Raw genomic sequence first — 22,577 nt, 5'->3', positions numbered from 1 at the left:
AAGCCAACGGGTAATTTGATCCGGGAAGTGGAGACACGGCATACGCTTACCCTCCATGGTGTACATAGCAACCTCATTTACTATATACCACCCCGAAACATACCTTTTCCTCTCCAGTCCGAACATATTGTCACGTTCTCCTACTCTACAATCCCACCCCAGATAATTTTAGATATCTACGCTCAGCATGGCCCCTTCAGACCCCACCACAGGCGCTGGCGTCCTCCTCGCCTTTCTCAAACCTACCCCAGCCGGAAGTAACGAAGCTCAACCGGACGACAAACTTGCCCTCTTATCCGCGGCCATAACAGGCAATGTTCTCGGTATCAAATCAGCAACACACTACAAAGCCGCAAATACCGAATACTCCAAACAGCATCTCTTCGTCTGCGAAACAGAAGACCTGGCACGTGTGAACGTAAAGCAGATGTTGAAGTTCCTTGAAAGCGAGAACATGGCTGGAGAGTGGGATGTCAGGGCGTACTCTGAAGTCCAGATCTTTGGTCCGGGGGAGAGTGGTGGTATGTCTGCACACTATACCTTGAGTAGAGACGGAGGTGGAAGGTACCATACCATGTGCTTACCTCAACCTCGTAGAACCCGCACCAACAATCATGATAGCACTCATGCAACCCTCGCCCACCGGCGCCTCGGACCTGGATGCTTGGTACCGCGAAGAGCATAACCAGCAAACGTCTGAGCAACCAGGTTGGCTGCGCACATGTCGGTATTCGCTTGTCAGGCAAGAATCGGGTTCTGAAGATGAGGAAGGGAAGGAGCAAGATTTGTCTTTCTTGGCTGTTCATGAGTTTGGGGAGGGTGAGCAGTTGGGGGAAATGGTCAAGGCTTTTGAGCCGGTTAGTGAGTGGACGATGAGGGTTATGAAGGATGCGGTGAGGATTGATGCGGCGGTTTATCGGAGGAGTTGAATGCATGGGAAGGATAGTTGAGAGTGTGGTAGTGGGTAGATTGAAGTTCATCCTTTAAGAAGGCGTCTATCCCTGGACATCTTATCCCATCGTTTTCAATATGATGTACCGGATACGTATTCGGTATTAACCCATACAGTCACATTTCCACCGAACCAACACGTCCATGTCGTCTGCTGGCTGCCGGGTGTTCGGCTCATTGTTGAAGACTGGAAGCCGTGTACGCGTGAACATCTGACGTCGATGGCGCCGTGCTCTGATGCACACCGCCCCCGAGTCCTAATCTTAGTTCGTATTGAGCAGACTTGGTTTCAGTGTAATTCGACATTCCGCAAGCAATGTCTCGACATCCCTGAGCTGGGCAGCAACATCTTCCCGGAGTGCTCGCGTCACATTTCCCCATCGCAAAGTCACCAGTTGAGCCTCATGTAGCCGCGGATAGTACCGCTTGATAAACCGGGAGTAGCCATCGGCGTTCCATGGGGGGACACAAATATAGAGACCTGGACGCAAAAGACCCATCTTCTCGATCCTGATAGCCGTGATGGATCCGCAGACTGCCGCCCCTAGATGTTGAAGCGCTGTTGGGAGGTCATAATAACATTGGAGGTCAAAGGTACGGTGTTTGTAGATGAAGTCCCTTGCTTCGTTGCGTATCGTTTGGCACGAGAATAGAAGGCTGAAGGCTCCTGAAAAGTGACGGCTGTGCACTGGAGGTTGCGAACGGCGCGAGCGCGTAGGGGATATGAATTTACTGTCGAAGGCGTAGTCGTAAACTATGAGTCGGAGTTCGGCGGGCAGGTCGAGGAAACGGAAGGGCTGCTGGACGGTCTGGACGCTAGAGCGCTGTCAGTGGAAGCATATAGCTCAGTGCGGCGAATAACTTACGTCTCTGTGCTTCTACTCCTGTCGGCGCCAGATCGATGCAGAAGGTTGCCCTGGGCGATGGCGCTTTGCGCCGTCAGGTCTGCGGGACTGGAAGTCATTTTGAGTTGTATCTATTGAGGGGCTATGTCTAGGAGAAGTAGAGCCGTTTTGCTGACGGCTAGGGTTGCGATATCGTGATAGATTTGCGCTATTTTGCGCCGGGGCCCGTGACTCCCGACAGTGGACATTCACTGAGTGATGTATGTCCCTATACGAAATGCAAGACGACGTCCGTGTTACCGGTCCAACGTTGCATTGCGGCAAGAAGTTCGGCTTCGACATCGTCGCCAATACGAGTCTTCATCCAGTGATGCTCGACTTTCGGGAGTTCAATATCTCGAATAGAAGACGCGCTATTTTCCATATAGCCGAAATCGATGAGTCCGCGGACATTATGCACCGTTGCTATACCGAATTTGACTGATCGGACACGCCCAAAGTTGGCGGGGCCCATGACCGAGGACACATTGGCAAAGCGGTTTCGTGGACAATGGCTGGTGTTGAACGAAGTGAAATCGAATCGGGCTAGGCCATATAACAGAGGCGATGACTCGTGTCGGATCTGTCGGCATACCAGCAGGAGAGCGAACACCCCTAAATCATGTCGCCTGTATATCTGCTTGCGTTTCTGCCTAGCTTGCCGAATTTGACATGCAAAGACACCGACAGTTTGTCCTGAAATTGCATACTTGTAGATTTTGTTGCGGAGCTCGGCAGGAAGACGAAGAAGCCGAGATTCGCGCTGATTTGATTGCGTTCTAGACTGTCGTTAGCTCAAATCGCTCAAGACCTTGCGTTCTTCCTTACTTGCGCTCGCGCAGCCGCTCGGAAATGCTCTGCGGTTGAGCGAGATCCATGATTAAGACCGGTTTGGATGTTCAGGTTGCGGAAGACGCCCAAATTTTAATCCCAGTACGGGTTAAGTGAGTAGGTGAAGCTGCGCACGGGCGGTGAGCGCTGCTCTCACTATCCAGGGTCCAACGCTCCGTTTGCTCGTGCAGAGGAGCTCACCTCTTACTAAATATAACCTCAAGATCATGATTTCCGAAATACAATCGCAAAGCTCTCACAGCCAAATCCGGGCTCATACTGAGTAGCCCAAATATAGAAGTCTGTTGGATATGCACCCGCTGTAGGGATGGCAACAGATGCCTATAATTAGTGGCAGAGGGGGCACCCTGTTGGAGTCCTATCGCTAAGCGTTTTGCAAGCCTCGGTTCTACTTTGATTGCTCTGATTGCTTGACAGATACCTGGTCCCAGTTCGTAGGCGGCCGCCATGCAGTTGTAGTAGAGTGTCAGGTCAAAGGTGACCAGCTCGTTGAAGGTAGGTGTCGCTTCTTCTCTGATATGTCTACAAGTCATCAGAAGAGAGATGATCTGCTGGTGTCTTGGAATTCCGTTACGTTGAAGGAGATAGGTGCCTCCAAGTAAATCAGTGGATTTTGGTTGTACATGGATAGTCTCGTTGGTAAAGGCATGCTCGTAGATCATGACTCGAATCTCGGCCGGCAGACGAAGAAATGGTGGTGTGTAAGGGGTACTCCGATCACTTTCCATCGTAAGCCTGATATCTACACAGCTTAGCACGGCTTACATACACTGTATCGATTTGACGATGGCTATGTGTAGCGAGGCTCAAGCGACCCAGACTTTCAGCTACATCGTCGATCATGATGTAGTGATCACAAAGAGAGAGAATGTTTCTCTTTGATGTTTTCTGATACAAAGTCGCGGTGACAAAGATTATTGTATGTGTGTGCTGAAAGATCAGATGGTCGAGAGAGATGGGCGGCACAGCCGGTGATAAGCTAGCGCCATCTGGTATCTCCGGCGGCGCGTCTCGAGATTTTTGGCGCGTCCAATTTTCGTCATCGCAGTTGCGCGTGACTACACAACCCTCGACTATTGCGCGCCTCTCGCTATTAAACATGGGTAATGCAAAGCGCATGAGTGAGATGTTCGCATCGTCGGCCGAAAAGGACGCCAACACCACGACAGTGACTGCGAGCCCGCCGTACTCGAGCGAAGGACCTACCCTACCCATCATTGGGGCACCTGAGGACGCACCGACAGCTGTCAAGAAGCGAAAGGCGCAAGACAAGATTAATGGCTCAGCCTCGAAGAAGCCATCGCAACCACCATCACCTCCCACAATCCACCCGTCACTCTACGAGCCATGGACACGGCTGCCTGCCGAGCTACGCAAGCTCCCGGAAACCCAGAAGCGCATGCGAGCCACACAGAACATCGTACCCGTCGTCTTCTCGAAGAATCAGAACATCAAATCCGGTATCAACAGACTGAAGACATATTTGGGCGCGTACAAAGGCCCAGCGTCTACGATTGAGATGCCGGATGCTTTGAAAGAGGACGATGCGATCATAGCCGTTTCTGCTCAGGGCGAGGGCACTACCAAGTTAGTAGGCATAGTCGATATGGTTCGGCGCATCGTAGCACCGAGTGGTGGAGAGGACGATGAACACGGGAAAGACGAGGCTTGGTGGATGTATACAATGCTCACGAGCGTCGAGGTTGACCGAGAGATCAAAACTTCAAGGCCCACGGATAAGGGCGACGCGGACGTCGAAAAGGCACAGAGCACACAGAAGAAAGATGAAATGTCAAATGAGAACAACACGATGAAGAGGAGGAAAATACCCGTGCTAACAGTTTGGATGACCAAGAAGCGGATAGCCGCGTTCAGGAATGTCTTTGGAGAGCAGACATTCGCTGTGAAGCTGCTATCACAAGACTCTGACTGAATGCCACGCGACGAAGCAATCGAAATTTTAAGAAGCCGCTTGCGCTGCGGGTATGCCATCGTCAGATCTTTGGACGACCTCGACTCGCTCGATCCAATACAACCGATTGACGGCTCTGCCCGCCTTGCCCGCCTCGCCCTCTTTGAACCGACCGCATATAGCACATACCACAGCGGGCCCGCCAGCCGCCAACATGAAGGCAGCGTCCTCTGCATCTTCTATCTGAAATCGCCGACGGTTCTTCCCCGGCTCCATCTTATCGTACAAGTTGTCCATCGCAGCATGTAAACGAGGGAGATTCAGGACTGCATCACTTCCAGAGTAGGTGTAAACCGTGTTACCCACCCATTTTCGTGGAACGGGCGTGCTCAGGGAATAATGGCCGCTCTTGAGGGCGACACTGTATGGGTTATCTGCCGAATTCGCTGCCATATCTGTAGAAGAAAGATACTTGTCAGGAAAGAATTGCGCTGCCGACAAAGCAACTTATAGGCAACGACATGCGTGTTAGCACACGCCTCATGACCTAGTCACGGCAGCTCAGCAAACTTTAAAATGGCAACTAATTGGCATCGGTTTATCAATACGATGTGTCTATCAACTTCCACTTTACGTTGGCCAAATCTTGCACCCGATGGCGACCGAGGTGTACACAGTGTCTACCGACCTCAGACCCAAAGCATTCGTCCTGATGACACTGGTTCGCCCCATGCCACCCTCCCCATTCCCCTCTCCATCCTCCTCTCTGGCAGGGTGAGCCACTCGGCGTGTGGGCACACGAGCTTCCATCAGCCAGTTTCCTCCGACTTCGGATGCTTCAACTCCGAGACTCCATGCGTGCTGCCGGCGACGTCTCAGCTGCGATAGCTACCATCATGCCGGGAACTTATAAGCTGGTAAATGGTGGGCCGGCTAGTAACGAGGAGCCGCTTTCCGATTTCGGTGTCCTGGCTGGGACGGAGATAAAGGATGGAGTACAGCACGAGAGGTTGTATTGGGTTGAGCTCGCACAATATCACGCTGGTATGTGAGATATATGGGCCACATGCATGTCTCTCGTGAAGATGTCTCGTGATCTCCAATATACCCTAAGAATACAATTCATTACTTGAAGCAAACATTATCTCAATTTCAATAAGAACACAGAATACCCCAAGCCGCCCCAATACTCAACAGGCATGCCCTCACACATCACTCCCGCAACCAACACCCCCCTCCCATATCCCCCACCACCGAAGCCTCCACGCCCGCGCATAAGCCAATACGTCCTGATGCGCACCACATGCTCCGCCTGGCCTCTCCAAATGGTTCCGCAGCATTCCTGGGTCGGCAACGCAATCCAAGTCTTTGATTGCTGGAGTAGAGCAAAAGATGCGATGAACAGAGCGGAGACCGACGCAGGTTTATGGGGCTGTACTACGCGTAGGGTGAGGGCGACGAACTCGGTGGATGGTGGGTACGAGGACTGGAGCTCGAATTCGACGGTTGGACTGGTTGAGGCATGCAATGGGACGTGGGACTTATGGTGGATTAGAGAGGTTGAGTTTGGGGGGTGATGGACGGATACACGATAAGAAGCACGGTATTTTAGGATGGACACACTGGGTAGTCGGAATAGGCATTAATTGCATTGCTTCTTTCTGAAAGCTGTGCATGGACGCTATCTATCACTTATGGTTTTATCGGGAACCACTGACTGAACACTCCCTTAGGGTCGTATATCTTCTTGAGTGTTTTCAGCTTGGGGAGACTGGACCCGTAGATAGCAGTGTTCGTCTCGTCGCCAAAGGCGAAGTTGGCGTAGCTGCGCATCTTGTGAGCACTAGTTCATTTCGATCGTGGCAGTAGACACTTACGTGGGATCATTCTTGGGATTATCGCTCCTTGTCCAAAGCGCTCTAACCTTGCTTCCAAATTCTAAGGCCTCGGTATCAAGGCCAGCGTCATCATACCACGGTATAACGATAGCCTGCGAGAACGCATCCCTCCTGAGTGCTTCATTCATTGATGCCGAGCCAACGGGTGCCGACATGGCCTTGGTCAAGTTGTAGCGCTCGATGAGGACGGCGGAGTTCGGACCTTTGGCCTGGAAGCCTTTGTAAAGCTCCCAGATCTCAGGCCACTTCTCAGCGTTCATGCCCGTGATGGTGGAGCTGTACGACGGCTTGCGACCACCGCGAGTGCAAAAGCCGATGTTGGCATCATTCCAGTGATCGTACGTAGTGATAGCGCTGGACTCAGAAATGGGGCCAATGTCGTAAAAGGGAGCGAAGGCCTCGCGTCCTGTTTCGTTTGTGCCTTTACGAAGCAACCCAGTGACGAGGATAGAGGGCTCGTTGAGTGGTTCCCCACTAGACGTCAGTACAAGGTACACTCGCTGTTGGGGCGTAAGAGGAAGATCTTCAACCGCTTGCGCAACCTGCTCGAGCTTGTCGGGTGAAAAGAAAAGGTTGTTGATGTATGCTGTGCGATCCTCTTTAGTGGCGGGCGTTGCCTTGACGGTTGCTGAAACGACGATTCCGAAATTGGGTCCTGCTCCCCGAAGTGCCCAGAACAGTTCCGGATGCGACGTGGCTGATGCGGTAAGTATTTCGCCTGATGCAATGACCACTCGCATGGAGATGATGTTGTCGACTCCGAATCCGACCTCGCCCATGAGATTGCCATAACCGCCACCGAGCATCGCACCTAGAGCGCCAACGCAGTTACAGTTTCCGGTGATGATCAATGCACCTGCTGCATTCGCTGCTGCAATCGTGTCTCCGATGCTTGCACCGCCACCGATAGTGGCGGTCTTCTTGTCTGCAGCGACAACGACTTTGTTGAGATTGGCAAGGTCGATCAGGACACCCCATTTCCCCAACTTGAAAGTCTTTCCCCATCCGATGCCGCCATTCTGTGCAAGGAACGGTATCCCAGTTTTCGTACAGTATTTGACCTTTTCGCTGGATTAGCATCGACGATCCGTTGTACCGGCAATGTGGTTGAGGCTGAACCTACTATAGTTGCTACATCCTTTTCGATTTTCACCCTGACGACCACCGATGGAAGGGGGGCGTTGTAATCACTCCAACGTGCTCGAACCTCGACGTTGACCGAAGATGGCGACGACACCAAAGTCTCCAGATCCTTGGCGACATCCGTCTGTCGTACAGCAAGTGCAGAGACCGCCGCGGCAAAAGAAACCAGTAATGATAAGACCCTCATGTTAACTGTACCAAGCGAATGGGCAACGGCCCAACGTGCTTTTTAATTGACATCAAACTTTCCCGGCTACCTGCATGGTGGCATAGAATGCCCGGACCACAAGTCGTCAGGGCGAGGGATTTGTCGTCCCGGTGGAAACTCTAGTCGACAAACGGGATGCAGCCAGCGTCCCTGCATGCTAAATCCGCGCTGGGTTAGGTATAGCCACCGAGGCGGTTATCTGCCGTACTCGTTCGCAATCGACCCAGTTACCGCGGGCGCAGCCGCATTCGGTTATATGTCCTCCGACGGCCCCGGACCCGTGCGTTACCCTAGAGCACACCAGCACATTGTCTCCACACATAACTTTCGCAAGAGTTCAGCAAGCCATGTTGAGAGCATGACGTGGGCCGTGTTCCTTTAGGCGGTTCCATCCTTGCGCACGTGGGTTGGGTTCCAGGTAGCATTGAACCACCATCGAAAGATTCGGAAGGTGACAGCGCTGCAGGAACAGGGTGTCTATGAGGTGCTGTCGGTGGTATGCAAGATATATTTCGCCGATGAACTTGGCACTCGGCAGTATTTTGCGAGAAGGATGCCAATCCAATCAAAAAAAATAATGCATATGCTACGCCAATAGCCTGGAGACCACCTTGAGCAACCAGTTCCGAGACATATACCGAGCGGAGTATCGTAGGATTCGCGGTTCAATATGCTAACACCGGCGCTTCTTGTTTGCACCGAGGTAGACGCCCTTTGTGGGAACACATTCATCCCAACGTCTGGTGAATCGTGATTTCCTTCGTGATACCGCGCTTGCCTAGCGTTGAGGCGTCTTCGGGAGGCGTAGAAGGAGCTTCAGACCGCGCCGTCAGCTCTGCGTAGTATTAGTGGAGCGCTTTACGGGACGCCATGCATTACGTACCGATCTCGTCAATCTCCTGGTATGGCTTGCGTACCAGCTTGCCGCCAAACGTTGTACTTTTCGTGGTGCCGTTTAGCGCGGATGAGCCAAAACCGTGACCTGATGATCCGTATCCGTAGCTCGAACTAGTTTGTGTTGCTTCGCGAGGGTAGAAGTAGAACCAGATGGGCCGGAGCGTGGGCAAACAGGCGCAAACAACACCCAAAGATAGTTCAATGTTGGTCCAAAAGAACACCGGTGCTGTGTAATAAATGACGTCGTCGGGATGCTTCAGGTATTCGCCGGCGATCGAGTAAGTCGCCACAACCCGTGTAATGCTGACAGCACATACTCTGTACGACTTAGCTATCTTGAACACAATGACGTAGGGGATGAAGAAAAGCTCACGCAGCTCCAAGTGAAAGCATTACAATTACAGCTAGCTTCTTCTTGGCCTCCATTCTGACACTCAGAACCATTGGGATAGGAAGAATAAGGATGACAATGTCTGCGAAGACACCCGTGTACTGGTAACATGGTCAGCCTGGAATCGAAATCCTTATGCTGAGCGAGAGACAGTAGCTTACAAGTAAGGCAAAAAACATTGGCACGGTTTCGACACAGCTATTCCCATAGTACGGTTCAATAAATACCGTTATGGGGTAACAAGTGAATAGATGCGAGAATGTGAAGCTGACGGTCCAGCATACGACATACGCAAGCACGCAGTATACCACCATGCGAAACTTTCGTACGTCAAAGATGTTCTTGTATAATACCAAAATCGACGATTTGACAAGACCTAGTCCAATGATAGAGATCATGTTCAAAGCAAACTTCGTCTAGAGAAGTTAGCAAATGCACTGCTATCAGCAGCTAGGTGTACTTACCTGCTCAAAGAATATCAATCCGGGATCGTCCATAATGGGCTGGCCTTCTTCATCCAGTGGTTGATGAGACCCCAAGTAGCCGTGTATCGCAGCTAGCAATCGGCGTAAGTTTGCAAAATGCCTTCCAATCGAAACACTTACTAGCTAACTGTAAGGAGCAACAAGCCATAGACACAGCCTATCAGCGCTCAGTCAGAGGATGCAATACACACTGAACCGCTCAAAGTTCTCTTACCAAAGCAGCAACCGTGAGAAAGTCGTCCCAACCCACGCGCTTAGCGATCCTTTTTGCCCATAAACGTAAACAAACGAAGACGAATGGCAGTACCATGAAAGCCACGGCCAGGGCGACCATCATACTTTTGGAGTAGTTGTGATACATTTTGACTGTCGCTCCAGAGTACTGTTGGTACAAAAGACTTGTGAATAGCCGGACGGTCAACAAATACTTCGCATTGATGCAGACAGGCGAAATATAAGACGCACCAAGCAACGTTGAGCTTCAGGTCCTCTCTTCTCATTTGGCCGACATATCGACAGCGTACCACATCCTAGGGACCCCATGGCTTGCTCGTCACATGTAACCTGCGACCCAACCATAACCATCCTTTGAGCTTGGCAGGTCTCCAGTAAACGCCATGTAGGTATCACAGCACCGAGGGTGCCACGCTTGGTCTGTCCCGAGACTGACTAGGATGAAGTAAGGCTGAGAGATTGCAATCACACATCTCTTGACTGTGAAAATTACCCGAAAGTCCCCAGGATTCTAACATCCCAGTGCTATGAACATTTTCGCACTGGTCGAACCAGAGTAGCTTTTGGCCTGCAGGTCGGTGCGTCCTGATACGTCAATTTTGGATATGCGGTGCCCACGGCTTCAGCTGAAATTTGTGCTCCTGGCATGCCACCATGTTGAAGACAAACTCATACACGATGGATGCCCAGCTATCAACTCCAAGGCCGTTCGAACCATCTAGCTATCCCAGTAGTAAACCGGTAAGCCGGCAAACCTGTATTGTTGTTCTCTTGAAGCTGAGAGCCGTGGGGGTGTAGCTGGGGTGTTCCAGACAGGGGTTCGCCGCTCGGGTGAACCTTTCAGGACGGCAGAAGCCGCGCCGCGAAGCCACGGGATGTGCAATGACCCGCTATTATAAGACAGCCTCGGCCAGAACCCATGCGAACTAAAGCTGCGCTGATTTCTCATCTTTCGGTCGATGCGACGTTCTACAGACGCCAGCAGTAAAGAGGTTGTATGTCCTGGAGTCTCTTACGGCTTCGTCGTCTCAGAATAGGCATCTCGCTGCATCGCGTGCACGAATTTGCTTCTGCGGCTTCGAGTCGTGGATGTGGACGGAGGCTTACTTCCGATAGTCGTGCATGCGAGTCTTATCACGTAGGATCTGGTCCAAAATCACTGACACCGAGGTGCGGCCGCAGTATAAACCCGCCTACAAGCATGAAATATTAAATGGTACCGTCTTCGACAACATGCGTGAAGGTCCTGGTGCGGCACGGGACTGATACTGAGTTTGACGTCGGCAAGCTTTTTGACAGACCGGAACGATATCTCTGCCGTGTTTGGTCAACTTCCCGTGCGCCTGTCGTGGCCCATTGACGCGTTCTGAGAAGCCAGCTCAGCCAGTCCTAGGATGATCGCACGGCGTCTGCGTGCTCGACAGGTTGTACCATCTCTCGAACGGCACTAACTTTGGCGTAAGAAGCGATGGTGACACCTGGTTGCTTCTTCGTGATCAATGGTGTATGACGCGTACTGAGGAACGGTGGAAATGTATGCGTCACCCGGTTGGCTCCAGCATCGTCGCTGACAATGTGTTTCATACATGGCTCGCAAAACCGTGGGGTTCTTGAAAATGGCAGCGGTAGGCCATCCATTTGGGTGTGGAGGAGTTGCTGAGGCTTGCAGTGTCTTTTGGGGGTTCTTAGGCAGGCCATTTGGCCGAAACAAGGTGATTTAGCGCGGGCATTACGTCATTGTAATCAATCCACGATAATCAATTGATGCCACCTAACACGACTTCCATTTGCAGACGGTTCTCAGTACACATGCGGATCGCTCTAAATCGTACATTATCCTTTTGTCCTGACGCTTAAGCCCACGAAAAGTGTTCCATGTGCAGATACACATCCCGTTTCCCATCCTTCATGCCACCGATCTGCGCACGAGCAACAGCGTTCGACACATCGCTCTGCATACTCAAGGGGCCGCATACCAGTACAGACGTACTTTCACTTCCGTACTCTGTTGCGTCGGCGATGATGGCTGGAAGGTCCGGTCGTTGCGATACATGCTTCGGGGTGAGCGCAGTCTGGATGGTGTTTGATGCGGCTTCCTCTGAGCCACGTACATCTGTCGACAACGCTTTCGTCCCTGAGCCAACACTCTCATTCGAAACTTGGGACTTCTCTTCTAGTTCACTCGGGCCTCCGATGGCACTATTATGCCCCTCCTCACCGGTGTAGTAGATGTCCACGCTCAATTCGTCACAGCGACATCCGCTCAGCTTGTTCGCTACTAGCTCCATGACGGCCTGCTCGAACCAATTTCTCGTCAGCGAATCTCTTGTCGCTAGTATCACTTTCATAGCAGCTTTCCTGTTGACATCTTCGTCGCCATCGCGGTGCGGGTCTGTTGCGCTCACTGCAGCCTGATGCTCATCCTGCCGCAGGAACGCTTCAATTAGCGGTAAAAGCCAGCCAGAACCAGATCCGCCGGCAATAGCCACAACGCTTTGGCTTGCCGCAACTCTCCTCATGTCTATGCCACTATAAGGGCCATCGAGTAACACCTTTAGGCTTGACTTAGGATGTTGCTGAGCGTGCCTCGCCAAGCGTGCTGTAAAACCTCCCTGCGGTCGAATATAGAAGACGAGTTCGTTCGTGCAAGAGCGAGTCGCTTCCGGAAGAGAGCATGCCGTAAAAGGGTGTGTTGTCATCCCGTGGACACCAAGGCCAAAGACTCTGATGAAGTAATGTTGACCTGCTTTCCAGCCACCGTTCATCGGAATCGCAATCTTGACAAAGTCGTTCGAGACTTTGCTGACCGCAGCCGTTTTGATTCCGTACTGAAAGAACATGCGCATGTGGCTATGAAGCCAACATAGTGTATAGATGACGCCTGTTGCGATGAAATAATCCCATGATGATAGCCGAAAGTCGCAGTGGAGAAAGAAGAACAAGACGAACACCAAAGCTGCGATGAAATGAGTTGCTTTGAAGAACTCATAGCTGACGTTCCGAAGGGAAGAGTTGGAAGCGAGTGTCAGCCAGGCCTGGACGCTGATCAGCTTTCCTCTGGGCATAGTCTAAATTCTATAGGGGAGATGGATTTGATCACGAACCTGCGCAATGAGAGCGACGACACCGGTCCAATAGCATACGTCCGTATGCCACTCGCTCTCCATAGTGCCTTTCCATACATTGAACACAATGAAGGGGAATGTATGTATCAATGCAAGCACAAAACATGCATAGCTGATCCATCTATGGAACAACTGCAGCTTCTCATGCGATACTCCCGTCAACATTGTAATCATATTACTTTTCGTCGATGTCGCCATGATAAAGGGTAGGCAAGCGAGCGACATCCATCCTGTTCGTGTGGCGATCGGTGGTGAGCCTCCGAATGAGATCGGAGGGTTCTTCTGGTTGGGCCAATAGTACGGTCGCGGACCGAGTGTCATACAGACGAAGAAGACTGTGCCTATCGCCCCAAGTATGAGAACGCCGAGTGGTGCGGAATTCCAGTTCAAAGGCCGGATGCGATAGGAACGGTAGGCGAGGTAGCGAAAGATGGCAAGCAGTTGTCGCACAGCCTTGATCTTCGGGGGAGGTTTTCGTAAGAGCTTCGAGGTGAGAAAAGGGATGGCGAAGAGAATGATGGTTGCCATGAAGAATGCGAGTGTTGGAAGAGCATACCTGTGGTCGGCTTCGTACCAAAATCTCCAGTACCCTTGCTGCCACTTACAAAGTGTGTCGCTTTTGAGACTGCAGGTGTACTTTCGAGAGGAATGTAGCATAACGGGTTGAGTGAGCCATGGCGTACCAGCACTGTGCATGGAATCCATCGACATCATGGTCCGAATTTTGCGTTGTTCGTTCGTAAGGTGGTAGCTTGTTCCAGTCTCAAGGTCGCCAGTCCGACAGCCGGTCAACGGTAGCAGTGTTTATCACTTCAAGGACACCCAATTGCTTTCGTCAGCTGCTATACTCGTGACCCACATGTTTATATGTTGTATAGAAGTCAGAACGCGGCAGTGGGGCCTATGAGAGGTCAGGATAGTGCACTTCCGGGTGCTCAATCGCAGATACTTGCTCATATTGCGGTATGCCACGGCAAACGCATCACCTATGAACGTGTTTCCGGCACCGGAAATAAGAGATGCAACTCGTTGCTGACTCCCGAGGCGCACCGACGTTGTTGTTGCCCGGTTAAAGGAAGGGTTGACACACGCTACTCGTATGACTGAGCAAGTTTGCGGTCGTTGTGATTGGCGAAATTGTCCAGCGCATATGAGGTGACGGGATGCTGGTAATTATGCCGCTCAGGATACGTGATGAGTTTTCAACTTCGCAAACGGTTCGTTATTTGTTTTAGTTAGACGCGCGACTCCTGTGCACCTTGAGAGTGGTGACACAAAGCTTCGCGTCAAATGTCTACATGCGGGCTGTGAATAGGAGTGGCACGAGGTACATCAAGGCCACGACACCTCTTCAAGCTCTTGTAACGCTTCCCAACTTTTCCATGAATGCCGCTTCGATAGGGGCTAGTTGAGAGCGCGTCGCAGTCATGCTCGCCATAAGGTAGATGACATTACCCAGTATGCGCGAATGAATCTGTACCTGTGATTCAGAAACATCGTGGAGTAAAGCATCGCGAAGGCCGACCGCTGCAGAAGAAGTGTAGCCTAGGTCACATTAATTAATAAGCTTGGAGGAGAAAAGATCGACATACCAGAGCCGCCTTCATCAATGAGCGATACGGCCAGCACTGAGCCCAGCGCGTTCACATACTCAACCCTCTCATGATTTGAGACGCTCCCCACGAAGGAGTCGGACCACATACTCCACACATGATTGCTACTGCCACGGCTTACCACATTCGGTTTGTTCTCGGCCAGGTTCCGCTCATGACCCAAGTTCAATTTCTCCATGATATCCAGACTTGTGTTTGCAACGTGGCACCCGACCGCATGAGCGGTATAGCTATGTCCATGCAGGAGAGCTTCCGATTTCTCGTCGCCCAAGAAAGCCTCGAAGATGGATTGGCTGGCGCTGGTAATCGAAAGCGGAAGCAAACCTCCCGTAAGCAATTTCGCATTAACGCCTATGTCCGGGTGGACATCAAGGAATGAGGCCGCAGAGAAGCGGCCCAGACGGTACAAACCAGTAAACACCTCGTCAAACATGACGGGAAGACCAGACCAAGCATTCTCGTCCTTCGGAGATTCCGTAACCCTGGAGCCGTTTGCAAAGTCGTAATGACGGACGACGCGTACTAAGCTTTGCTGGAAGAGCGGGTCCACAAACAGCATACCTCCAGCTCCGAGGACGACAGGCTCTAGTACCAGGGCACCAAACTTCTTGCCTTGTTTCTTGACCAGCTCGTCTAGTGTTTTCTCTATGTAGGCCTCGTACTGCGCCGATCTACCTCTGGTAGCGAAGTCGAATATGCCGTCTTGACTCTCAAAGTTCTGAGCTGGGCCCAATGCTTCTTCCATGCCCTTGGGCGGTTCAACTACCCATTGGCCATTCTTGAGCTTGAAGGTCGGGTAGTCAAACCAGAAGCCGCGACCGCGATACCAGTCGACTTTCTCGTTGAAGACACAAGGTTCAGAGGCATCCATGGCCCCGATTGTGTCTCCGTGGTAGCTGCCTTTGAGACCAAGGACACCAACGGACTCTTTTGCGCTATCCCAGCCATAGCGCTTGCTCGAAGCCCGCAGCGCCATCTTGATACCGACTTCTGTCGCTGTACTTCCGTTGTCTGTGTAAAACACTTTTCTCAACCGGGTCCCGCGTGGCGAGCCCGAAAGTACCTTCTCCGCTAGAGTGAGAGCTGGTTCGTGTGTGGCGCCGGCGAACATGACATGACCATAGCGTCCTGCTGCATATGCTGCTTCCAGTGCTAATCGCGGATTGCCGTGCCCGAGTCCTTGCGTCCACCATGATGCGGAGCCGTCAAACGCAGGATACAAGGTTTGGTTCTCAGGATGGGGTACCTCTTCATTGCCCTTGTGCTTGACCTGGAAGAAGTCGCCATATGCCGAATCGATGACGAGTATGTCATTCGCGTTCTTCACATGCTTATGCTGTGTGAAAGGATGCCAAATCTTGTCCTCGGTTTCATACGGCATAGATCCCAGACGGCTGAGTCGCTGGTCGTGGCGATGGATCAGCTCCTCGGCGATCGTTCCCACCGTTGTGCTGTCGCTCTCTTTACTGTAGTAATCTTGCATAATTTCCGTCTCTTCCTTGGTGCCTGGTGCAACGCCTTGGAGGTCCGGAATCCATTGTAGTTTGTAAGCTGGTATACCCATATCCATGAAATACTTCTTTAAGTAATCCGCGTTCTCATATTGACTCTTGTCGTCGAAACACACAACAGCATCGATATCATATCCTCGCATGATCAGGGATTCCGCAGCTGATATAGTAGAGGCGATGCCACCTAGCCGATGGTCGCCTACGAGCACCGCCGGAAGTCGTAGTGGTCGGAAGATATCCGCCTGTGGCGTGCCGGAAGGTCCAGGACTGAGGACTCCACCAGCTGTCTCAATTATCGAAAAGAGTCTGCCCTGATCTAATGTGCCGGCTGCTTTCTGGACCGTCTTGAACACCGTTTGGCTGATGAGCTCATCGCTGGGCTTTGCTAGTCAATCGCTGTTGGCGAAAGCATGACAATAAAGGTAGAACTCACAATATTTTTCGAACCCCTTGCCGCAACATGCGGGCTCACAGCTTTGTCGAATTTGAAGAGTGTGGAAACACGCTGGCCAGTGTACTTGTGCACATAGCTAGCGTAGAGTCAGCCCTTATATCCCAAATATCTGTCGAATCACGCAGCACCACACTGACCTATCGTCGGCTTCGTCAGCTGGGCCTGTAGATACAGGCTTCACATATTGTACTTTGTAGGGCCCGTGGCGTAACGGCGATGTCCTGCTCTTGAGGCTTGCCCTACCGAAATGTGCACCCAGGAGCGTCGAGAAAACTGTTTTGCCAACTCCCGTGTTGGCACCATAGACCTGAACAGCAATCGCGTTCTTCCACAACCCTCCTGGCACCTTCGCCATTTCTTTTTTATACTTCCAGTTAGTGGTGAGTTGATGAAGGTGCTATGGTAGATGGCCGCACCTGCATGCTGTCCAATGCGGAGAGTGCGCTAGTGGTTCCGCGTCCACACCGACGCTAAACATGCAGGTACAAATGTAATGAGTCAAGCCGCATCTCCGACGGCATCGAGGGGTCAGCTTATGCGGTCTTTTAGCTAATGAGTATGTTTTTACTTTTGACAGCTTTCGACGACGCGGATAGCCGCGGCAGACCCCACGCTTCCTTCCCGCTTTCCGCTGATCCTACCACGCCAGCCATTTGGTCAGCTCCACACCATCACTGAAGGTCACGTTATCGTGGGTCAAGAGCGTTCCTACCTATTATCACCTTCACAGAAAGATATGGGGAGCAAAACGCATTCGGCGCCGTTGCAAAACAAGTTACAAGAACTACTCGACCGCCGACGGACAAACGCAACACTCCGTAATCTGACATTACCACTTCAAAATCAGACCGACTTCTCGTCCAACGATTTTCTATCGCTATCCACTTCGCCGCAACTCAAATCGGAGTACCTTCAAGAGCTGCAAAGAATTGATGTGCCATTGGGTAGCGGCGGGTCAAGACTCCTAGATGGCAACTCGACGTACGCCGAACAACTGGAGCAAGAGATTGCCAGCTTCCATGGAGCTGCATCTGGACTACTGTTCAACAGTGGTTTTGATGCAAACGCGGGCTTCTTTGCGAGTGTGCCGCAGCCGGGAGACGTGATAGTCTATGATGAGCTTGTACATGCAAGCGTTCATGACGGCATGCGGTTATCACGAGCGGGGAAGACGATCGCTTTTGAACACAACTCCATATCTGCCCTACAGAATGCTTTGATAGCAGTTCTTGGTGAGGATGAGGGTGTGCGAGACAAGAGCTGTAATGTGTTTGTGGCATTGGAATCCATCTACAGTATGGACGGGGACGTATGCCCTTTAAAGGAGATGGTGGAGGTTGTAGAAGAAGTCTTGGGCCCTGAACGAGGATACATCGTCATGGACGAGGCACATTCTACTGGTGTATTAGGACCAGAGGGAAGGGGGTTGGTATGTGAGCTAGGCCTCGAGAAACGCATATTCGCACGGCTCCACACATTCGGAAAAGCGGTAGCGGCGAACGGAGGTACGTCTTATATCGTTCTCTCCAAGTCTGTGATGTATGCTAAGCAATTGACAGCAATCCTTCTCGGCTCACACACCTTGCGTCATTACCTCATCAACTACGCACGTCCGCTCATATATACAACATTCCTGTCCTACCCCTCGCTAGCGCTCATACGCTCTTCGTACCGGTTACTCCAGTCTGGCCAGAGCGTGAAACTACAAGCCCATCTACAGAATCTTACCCAGCATCTCTATACCAGTCTTATTTATCTCCAAAGACAATCGAAATCGGCTGGTCAAGCACTCACAATTCCAAGTGCATGCCCGAGATCGCCCATATTCGCAGTACAATTGGCAAAACCGAAAGTCCTGGCGAGCTTTCTGCAGACTCATGGGATGATGGTCCGGGCGGTGGTACCGCCAACAGTGCCGGTGGGAACTGCTAGAGTAAGGATCTGCTTACACGCTGGCAACACATCAGTGGAGGTGGATAGACTCGTAGAATTGCTTGGGAAATGGTGCGAGAGTCAGGCAGATGATCAGTCACGAAATCATGTACGAGAAGCGGGTGTGCAAGCGAAACTCTAGCTTCAATTGAGAGAATCACACGGCTCAGCATGACAGTGCTTTACTGCGTGGTAACTCTGTGATAATCATTTTACATAGACCACCTCTACCCTCAAGCAAGCGCCTGAACCGTAGCCTCCGCCTCCGCAGCCGCAACAACCGCTTCAGCTTCATCCTGCCCAGGAAGCTTGCGCTGCTCTCCAATCGTCTCCTCCATCTTCATAGGCCTCAGTCCCCACCTGCCAAACATAGCCTTATCCTCTTCCCACCCGTTGCAAGCAGTCGTCAACATCTTCTCACCCGTAAAGACAGCATTAGCGCCCGCTTGGAAACACATAATCTGCTTTTCCTCGCGCATTGTGTGGCGGCCAGCCGCGAGACGGATGATGGTGGTCGGCATGACGAGTCGCGCGGTAGCGATGGTACGGAGGATGGCGTCGAAGGATATGGCTTGTGTTTCGCCGAGGGGTGTGCCTTTGATTGGGACTAGGGCGTTGACGGGGAAGCTCTCGGGATGGGCTGGTAGTGTTGCGACGGTGTGGATGAGACCGACGTGGTCGCGAGCCTTCTCGCCTAAACCAAGGATACCGCCGGTGCATACGTGTATGCCGGCTTCTTGGACGTTCTTGATGGTGGCGAGTCGCTCGTCGTACGTGCGTGTGGTGATGACGCTGGGGTAGTGCTCCCGGCTGGTATCAACGTTGTGGTTGTATGCAGTCAATCCAGCGTCTTTGAGCTCTTTTGCTTGCGCGGCATCAACCATACCTGTTATGTAGGAACATGAAGTCAGTGTGTGTCTCACATGCAGTTCGCAAACTCGATTCTTACCCAAAGTAACACATGCCTCCATACCCATGCCGCGCACCCCCTTTATCATCTCCTTGATGTTCTTGAGATTGGTCTTGCGGCCTCGCATGTCTCTCCAGGCAGCTCCCATGCAGAATCTTGAGCTTCCATTCTCTTTTGCGACCCGTGCAGCTTCCAGGACTGAGTCAACTGAGGACAGTTTCGTAGCCTTCAATCCTGTGTCGTAACGCGATGACTGCGCACAGTAGGAGCAATCCTCGCTGCAGCCTCCAGTCTTGATGTTGAACAGTGTGCACATCTGTATGGCGGCGGGGTCATGGAAGCGCCGGTGCACCGAAGCCTACAACGGGATTGATGAGACATTGTCCGTCCAAATAGTGATAGAGCTGTGTGACATACCGCTGCATGTGTAAGGTCTATCAGCGAAGTATTGTAGACTTCAGTAATCTCCTCCTTCGTCCAGCTGGTCCTGGGCGCACTTGCATTGAGCGCATTCTCAAAGACCGAGCCTGTCCGCGCTGGTGAGCGTAATTGTTGAGTTCCAGGGTCGACAGGGGTATCGAGAACGGTGCTGAAGGAGCGGGTGATCTGCAGGGAGCGAGGCGCGAGCGACAAGCCCCGGCCTGTTCGAAGGAGCACTCTTTGAGCCATTGCGAAAGGTCAATTGAAGCTCGATACGAGTCGTCGAAATCACGTACAGTCAACAGGTGCCTCAAACTAGCTGCCCGCTCACGGCTTACGGGAGACGGCTCTAGGGCTCCAGGAACGCGTCGGCCTGCGTTTGTAGATCAGCGTGGGACTTCCGCCAATCAGATTCGAGGCGATGACCGCGGGGTTCCGTGGCGTCTTTACATTATCTAACTTCCTTAGACCGAGCGGTCCAGCCAAAAACGCCGAGGTAGTTATATACCTCAATGGCTAGTATCGCTGATGTCGACATCGAGTGGAGACTTTTGAGTTTGTCGATGTTGCAAGGTTGCAATTGTCTCTCCGAGGGCCTACCCCAAACCACACCTCCAACTCCAGTCTGCCGCATCATCTCCCCAAGACCGTCTGTTTGATATGGTTCAGCGCACTCCCCGCTCTCAGCCACTTCAATTGACCGTTGCTGTAACTATGGTTGAGCGGCGCGATCCACTCTCCTGCATTATTCGCGCGCACCACACGCATGCTAGCCTGCCTTCCCGGCCGTAGCTCGCCGTCTTCAACACCTTGTAGCGTAATGCGATCGCCCAACTGGATACGATCGTAGTCCTGGGCATTCGCAAAAGTCAGAGGCAGCATGCCCTGCTTCTTCAGATTGGTTTCGTGTATCCTAGCAAAAGAGCGCGCTATGATCGCGACGCCACCGAGGAAACGCGGTTCTAGCGCTGCATGCTCACGCGATGACCCTTCTCCGTAGTTGAAGTCCCCGACAATACACCAGTTTACACCTTGGTCGCGCAAGTCTCGGGCGACTTCATGCACAAGTCCGATTTCGCTGGTTAGCGGGTGGATCGTGTGGCCGAGCAATTTGGAGTCGGAACTTAGGAAGGCGTTCGAAGCTGCAAGAAGCATGTTGTTGCTGATGTTCTCAAGATGGCCACGGAATTTGTACCACGGGCCTGCGGGACTAATATGATCGGTCGTGCACTTTCCTTGGACTTTGACGAGAATCGGCATGTCTTTCGTCGAACCGGGAGACCAGGGTTTGAAGGGCTCAAGTAGTTGCAGACGCTCAGACTGTGGATCAATGTCGACTGCCACATCGTCGGCGTCATGAACTGGAGCTTGGTAGAAATCTTCGCCCACAACGAACTGCATGGGCAACTCGACGTTCTTTGGTGCTGTAAATTGGAACCCCTGCGCTGACCCTTCGATTTGAAGAGAGTCGATGACAGGATTGAAATCCAACCTTCCAGAGTAGGCAAAAGCCGTCACCATCTCTGGAGAAGTCACGAATGAACAGGTCTCTGGGTTGCCGTCGTGCCGACCAACGAAGTTGCGATTGAAACTGGAAATTACTGTATTTCTCTCGCGGCCTTTGACATCAACGTCTGTACGCTGCCATTGCCCTACGCAAGGGCCACAAGTTGTGCTCAGCACAACAGCACCTGCCTCGCGCAATGTTTGCAGTATACCCTCCGACTCTGCAGTCGCGCGTATATCTTCGCTGCCTGGTGAGACCAGGAATGGTGTCTTCGCTTTCGGCAAACCAGCAGCCTTGGCCTGCTCGACAAGCTGCGACGTTTTGTATAGGTCTTCGTATGAGCTGTTGGTGCAGCTGCCCACCATGGCATGACTGATTTCAACAGGCCAGTCGTTCTTTGCTACAGCATCCTTCAGTTCTGAAAGAGGATGCGAAAGATCCGGAGTAAAGGGACCGTTGATATGTGGCTCTAAAGAGTCTAGGTCAATTTCGATAACCGTATCATAATGCTTCTCGGAGCCTTCATCTGCGGTCAGCAGGATATCCTTATAGCCGTTTGCGAGGCGCGCAACATCCGCACGCTTCGTCGCCGAGAGATATCGATTCATGGCCTCGGAGTAGGGAAAGATACAGGAGGTCGATCCAATTTCAGCTGACATGTTGCAGACTGTGGCCATGGCCGTCGCACCCAACGTCTGCGTACCTGGGCCAAAGAACTCAATCACCTTGCCCTTTCCGCCTGAAACAGACAGTATACCGGCGAGTTTGCAGATGATATCTTTTGTCGAGGCCCATCCATGCAGGCTACCGGTAAGTCGGACACCTACGATCTGTGGGCACATGAGCTCCCAGGGCATACCAGCCATCGCATCGACTGCATCAGAACCTCCAACTCCAATACCAAGCATTCCCATGCCGCCGGCGTTGGGCGTATGCGAGTCCGTCCCGATGATCAGGCCTCCGGGAAACGCATAATTCTCGAAGATGGTGGTGTGGATGATGCCGGCGCCCGGTTTCCACCAGCCGATTCCGTACTTCTTCGCTGCGCTACTAAGGAACGCGTAGACTTCGCGATGCTCTTTTCTTCCACGGACAAGATCCTCTTCGGCGCCGTCGCGCGATACAATGAGGTGATCGCTGTGCACTGTTGTGGGGATCTGGACTTTCGGGAGGCCTGCGCTGATGAATTGCAGCAATGCCATTGTCGCCGTCGCATCATGACATGCGACTCTATCTGGGCGGAGATGCAA

At 52.1% G+C, this 22,577-nt stretch overlaps 9 protein-coding genes across 9 annotated transcripts; 3 read left to right on the top strand and 6 right to left on the bottom strand.

The window, feature by feature from the left end:
- Nucleotides 1–187: 187 nt before the first annotated feature.
- J4E92_008380 (uncharacterized protein) lies at nucleotides 188–929 on the top strand (the record flags this gene model as incomplete). Its single annotated transcript, XM_051499732.1, has 2 exons — nucleotides 188–521; nucleotides 598–929. The coding sequence occupies 2 exons, from the start codon at nucleotides 188–190 to the stop codon at nucleotides 927–929; spliced, it is 666 nt and encodes a 221-aa protein (XP_051350108.1).
- A 566-nt stretch (nucleotides 930–1,495) lies between these two features.
- On the bottom strand, nucleotides 1,496–1,915 carry J4E92_008379 (uncharacterized protein; the record flags this gene model as incomplete). Its single annotated transcript, XM_051499731.1, has 3 exons — nucleotides 1,496–1,632; nucleotides 1,685–1,767; nucleotides 1,818–1,915. The coding sequence occupies 3 exons, from the start codon at nucleotides 1,913–1,915 to the stop codon at nucleotides 1,496–1,498; spliced, it is 318 nt and encodes a 105-aa protein (XP_051350107.1).
- A 1,871-nt stretch (nucleotides 1,916–3,786) lies between these two features.
- J4E92_008378 (uncharacterized protein) lies at nucleotides 3,787–4,620 on the top strand (the record flags this gene model as incomplete). The annotated part of the gene is made up of 1 exon (XM_051499730.1): nucleotides 3,787–4,620. The coding sequence occupies one exon, from the start codon at nucleotides 3,787–3,789 to the stop codon at nucleotides 4,618–4,620; it is 834 nt and encodes a 277-aa protein (XP_051350106.1).
- A 1,671-nt stretch (nucleotides 4,621–6,291) lies between these two features.
- J4E92_008377 (uncharacterized protein) lies at nucleotides 6,292–9,633 on the bottom strand (the record flags this gene model as incomplete). The annotated part of the gene is made up of 7 exons (XM_051499729.1): nucleotides 6,292–6,424; nucleotides 6,477–7,558; nucleotides 7,621–7,832; nucleotides 8,732–9,063; nucleotides 9,119–9,218; nucleotides 9,513–9,552; nucleotides 9,601–9,633. 7 exons carry the CDS (start codon nucleotides 9,631–9,633, stop codon nucleotides 6,292–6,294), a joined length of 1,932 nt encoding a protein of 643 aa, XP_051350105.1.
- Nucleotides 9,634–11,708: 2,075 nt separating this feature from the next.
- J4E92_008376 (uncharacterized protein) lies at nucleotides 11,709–12,374 on the bottom strand (the record flags this gene model as incomplete). The annotated part of the gene is made up of 1 exon (XM_051499728.1): nucleotides 11,709–12,374. The coding sequence occupies one exon, from the start codon at nucleotides 12,372–12,374 to the stop codon at nucleotides 11,709–11,711; it is 666 nt and encodes a 221-aa protein (XP_051350104.1).
- Nucleotides 12,375–14,331: 1,957 nt separating this feature from the next.
- Nucleotides 14,332–16,913, bottom strand: J4E92_008375 (uncharacterized protein; the record flags this gene model as incomplete). Its single annotated transcript, XM_051499727.1, has 3 exons — nucleotides 14,332–14,525; nucleotides 14,573–16,489; nucleotides 16,802–16,913. The coding sequence occupies 3 exons, from the start codon at nucleotides 16,911–16,913 to the stop codon at nucleotides 14,332–14,334; spliced, it is 2,223 nt and encodes a 740-aa protein (XP_051350103.1).
- A 381-nt stretch (nucleotides 16,914–17,294) lies between these two features.
- Nucleotides 17,295–18,490, top strand: J4E92_008374 (uncharacterized protein; the record flags this gene model as incomplete). The annotated part of the gene is made up of 2 exons (XM_051499726.1): nucleotides 17,295–18,097; nucleotides 18,211–18,490. The coding sequence occupies 2 exons, from the start codon at nucleotides 17,295–17,297 to the stop codon at nucleotides 18,488–18,490; spliced, it is 1,083 nt and encodes a 360-aa protein (XP_051350102.1).
- A 233-nt stretch (nucleotides 18,491–18,723) lies between these two features.
- Nucleotides 18,724–20,069, bottom strand: J4E92_008373 (uncharacterized protein; the record flags this gene model as incomplete). The annotated part of the gene is made up of 3 exons (XM_051499725.1): nucleotides 18,724–19,376; nucleotides 19,440–19,758; nucleotides 19,818–20,069. 3 exons carry the CDS (start codon nucleotides 20,067–20,069, stop codon nucleotides 18,724–18,726), a joined length of 1,224 nt encoding a protein of 407 aa, XP_051350101.1.
- A 384-nt stretch (nucleotides 20,070–20,453) lies between these two features.
- Nucleotides 20,454–22,529, bottom strand: J4E92_008372 (uncharacterized protein; the record flags this gene model as incomplete). Its single annotated transcript, XM_051499724.1, has 1 exon — nucleotides 20,454–22,529. The coding sequence occupies one exon, from the start codon at nucleotides 22,527–22,529 to the stop codon at nucleotides 20,454–20,456; it is 2,076 nt and encodes a 691-aa protein (XP_051350100.1).
- Nucleotides 22,530–22,577: the final 48 nt, after the last annotated feature.

The sequence above is a fragment of the Alternaria infectoria genome (genome assembly GCF_024043175.1).
Source record: "Alternaria infectoria strain BMP 0036 chromosome Unknown scaffold_16, whole genome shotgun sequence".
Classification (NCBI taxonomy): domain Eukaryota; kingdom Fungi; phylum Ascomycota; class Dothideomycetes; order Pleosporales; family Pleosporaceae; genus Alternaria; species Alternaria infectoria.
The sequence above is the reverse complement of the archived record's forward strand: the minus strand, read 5'-3'. Positions and strand labels throughout refer to the sequence as shown.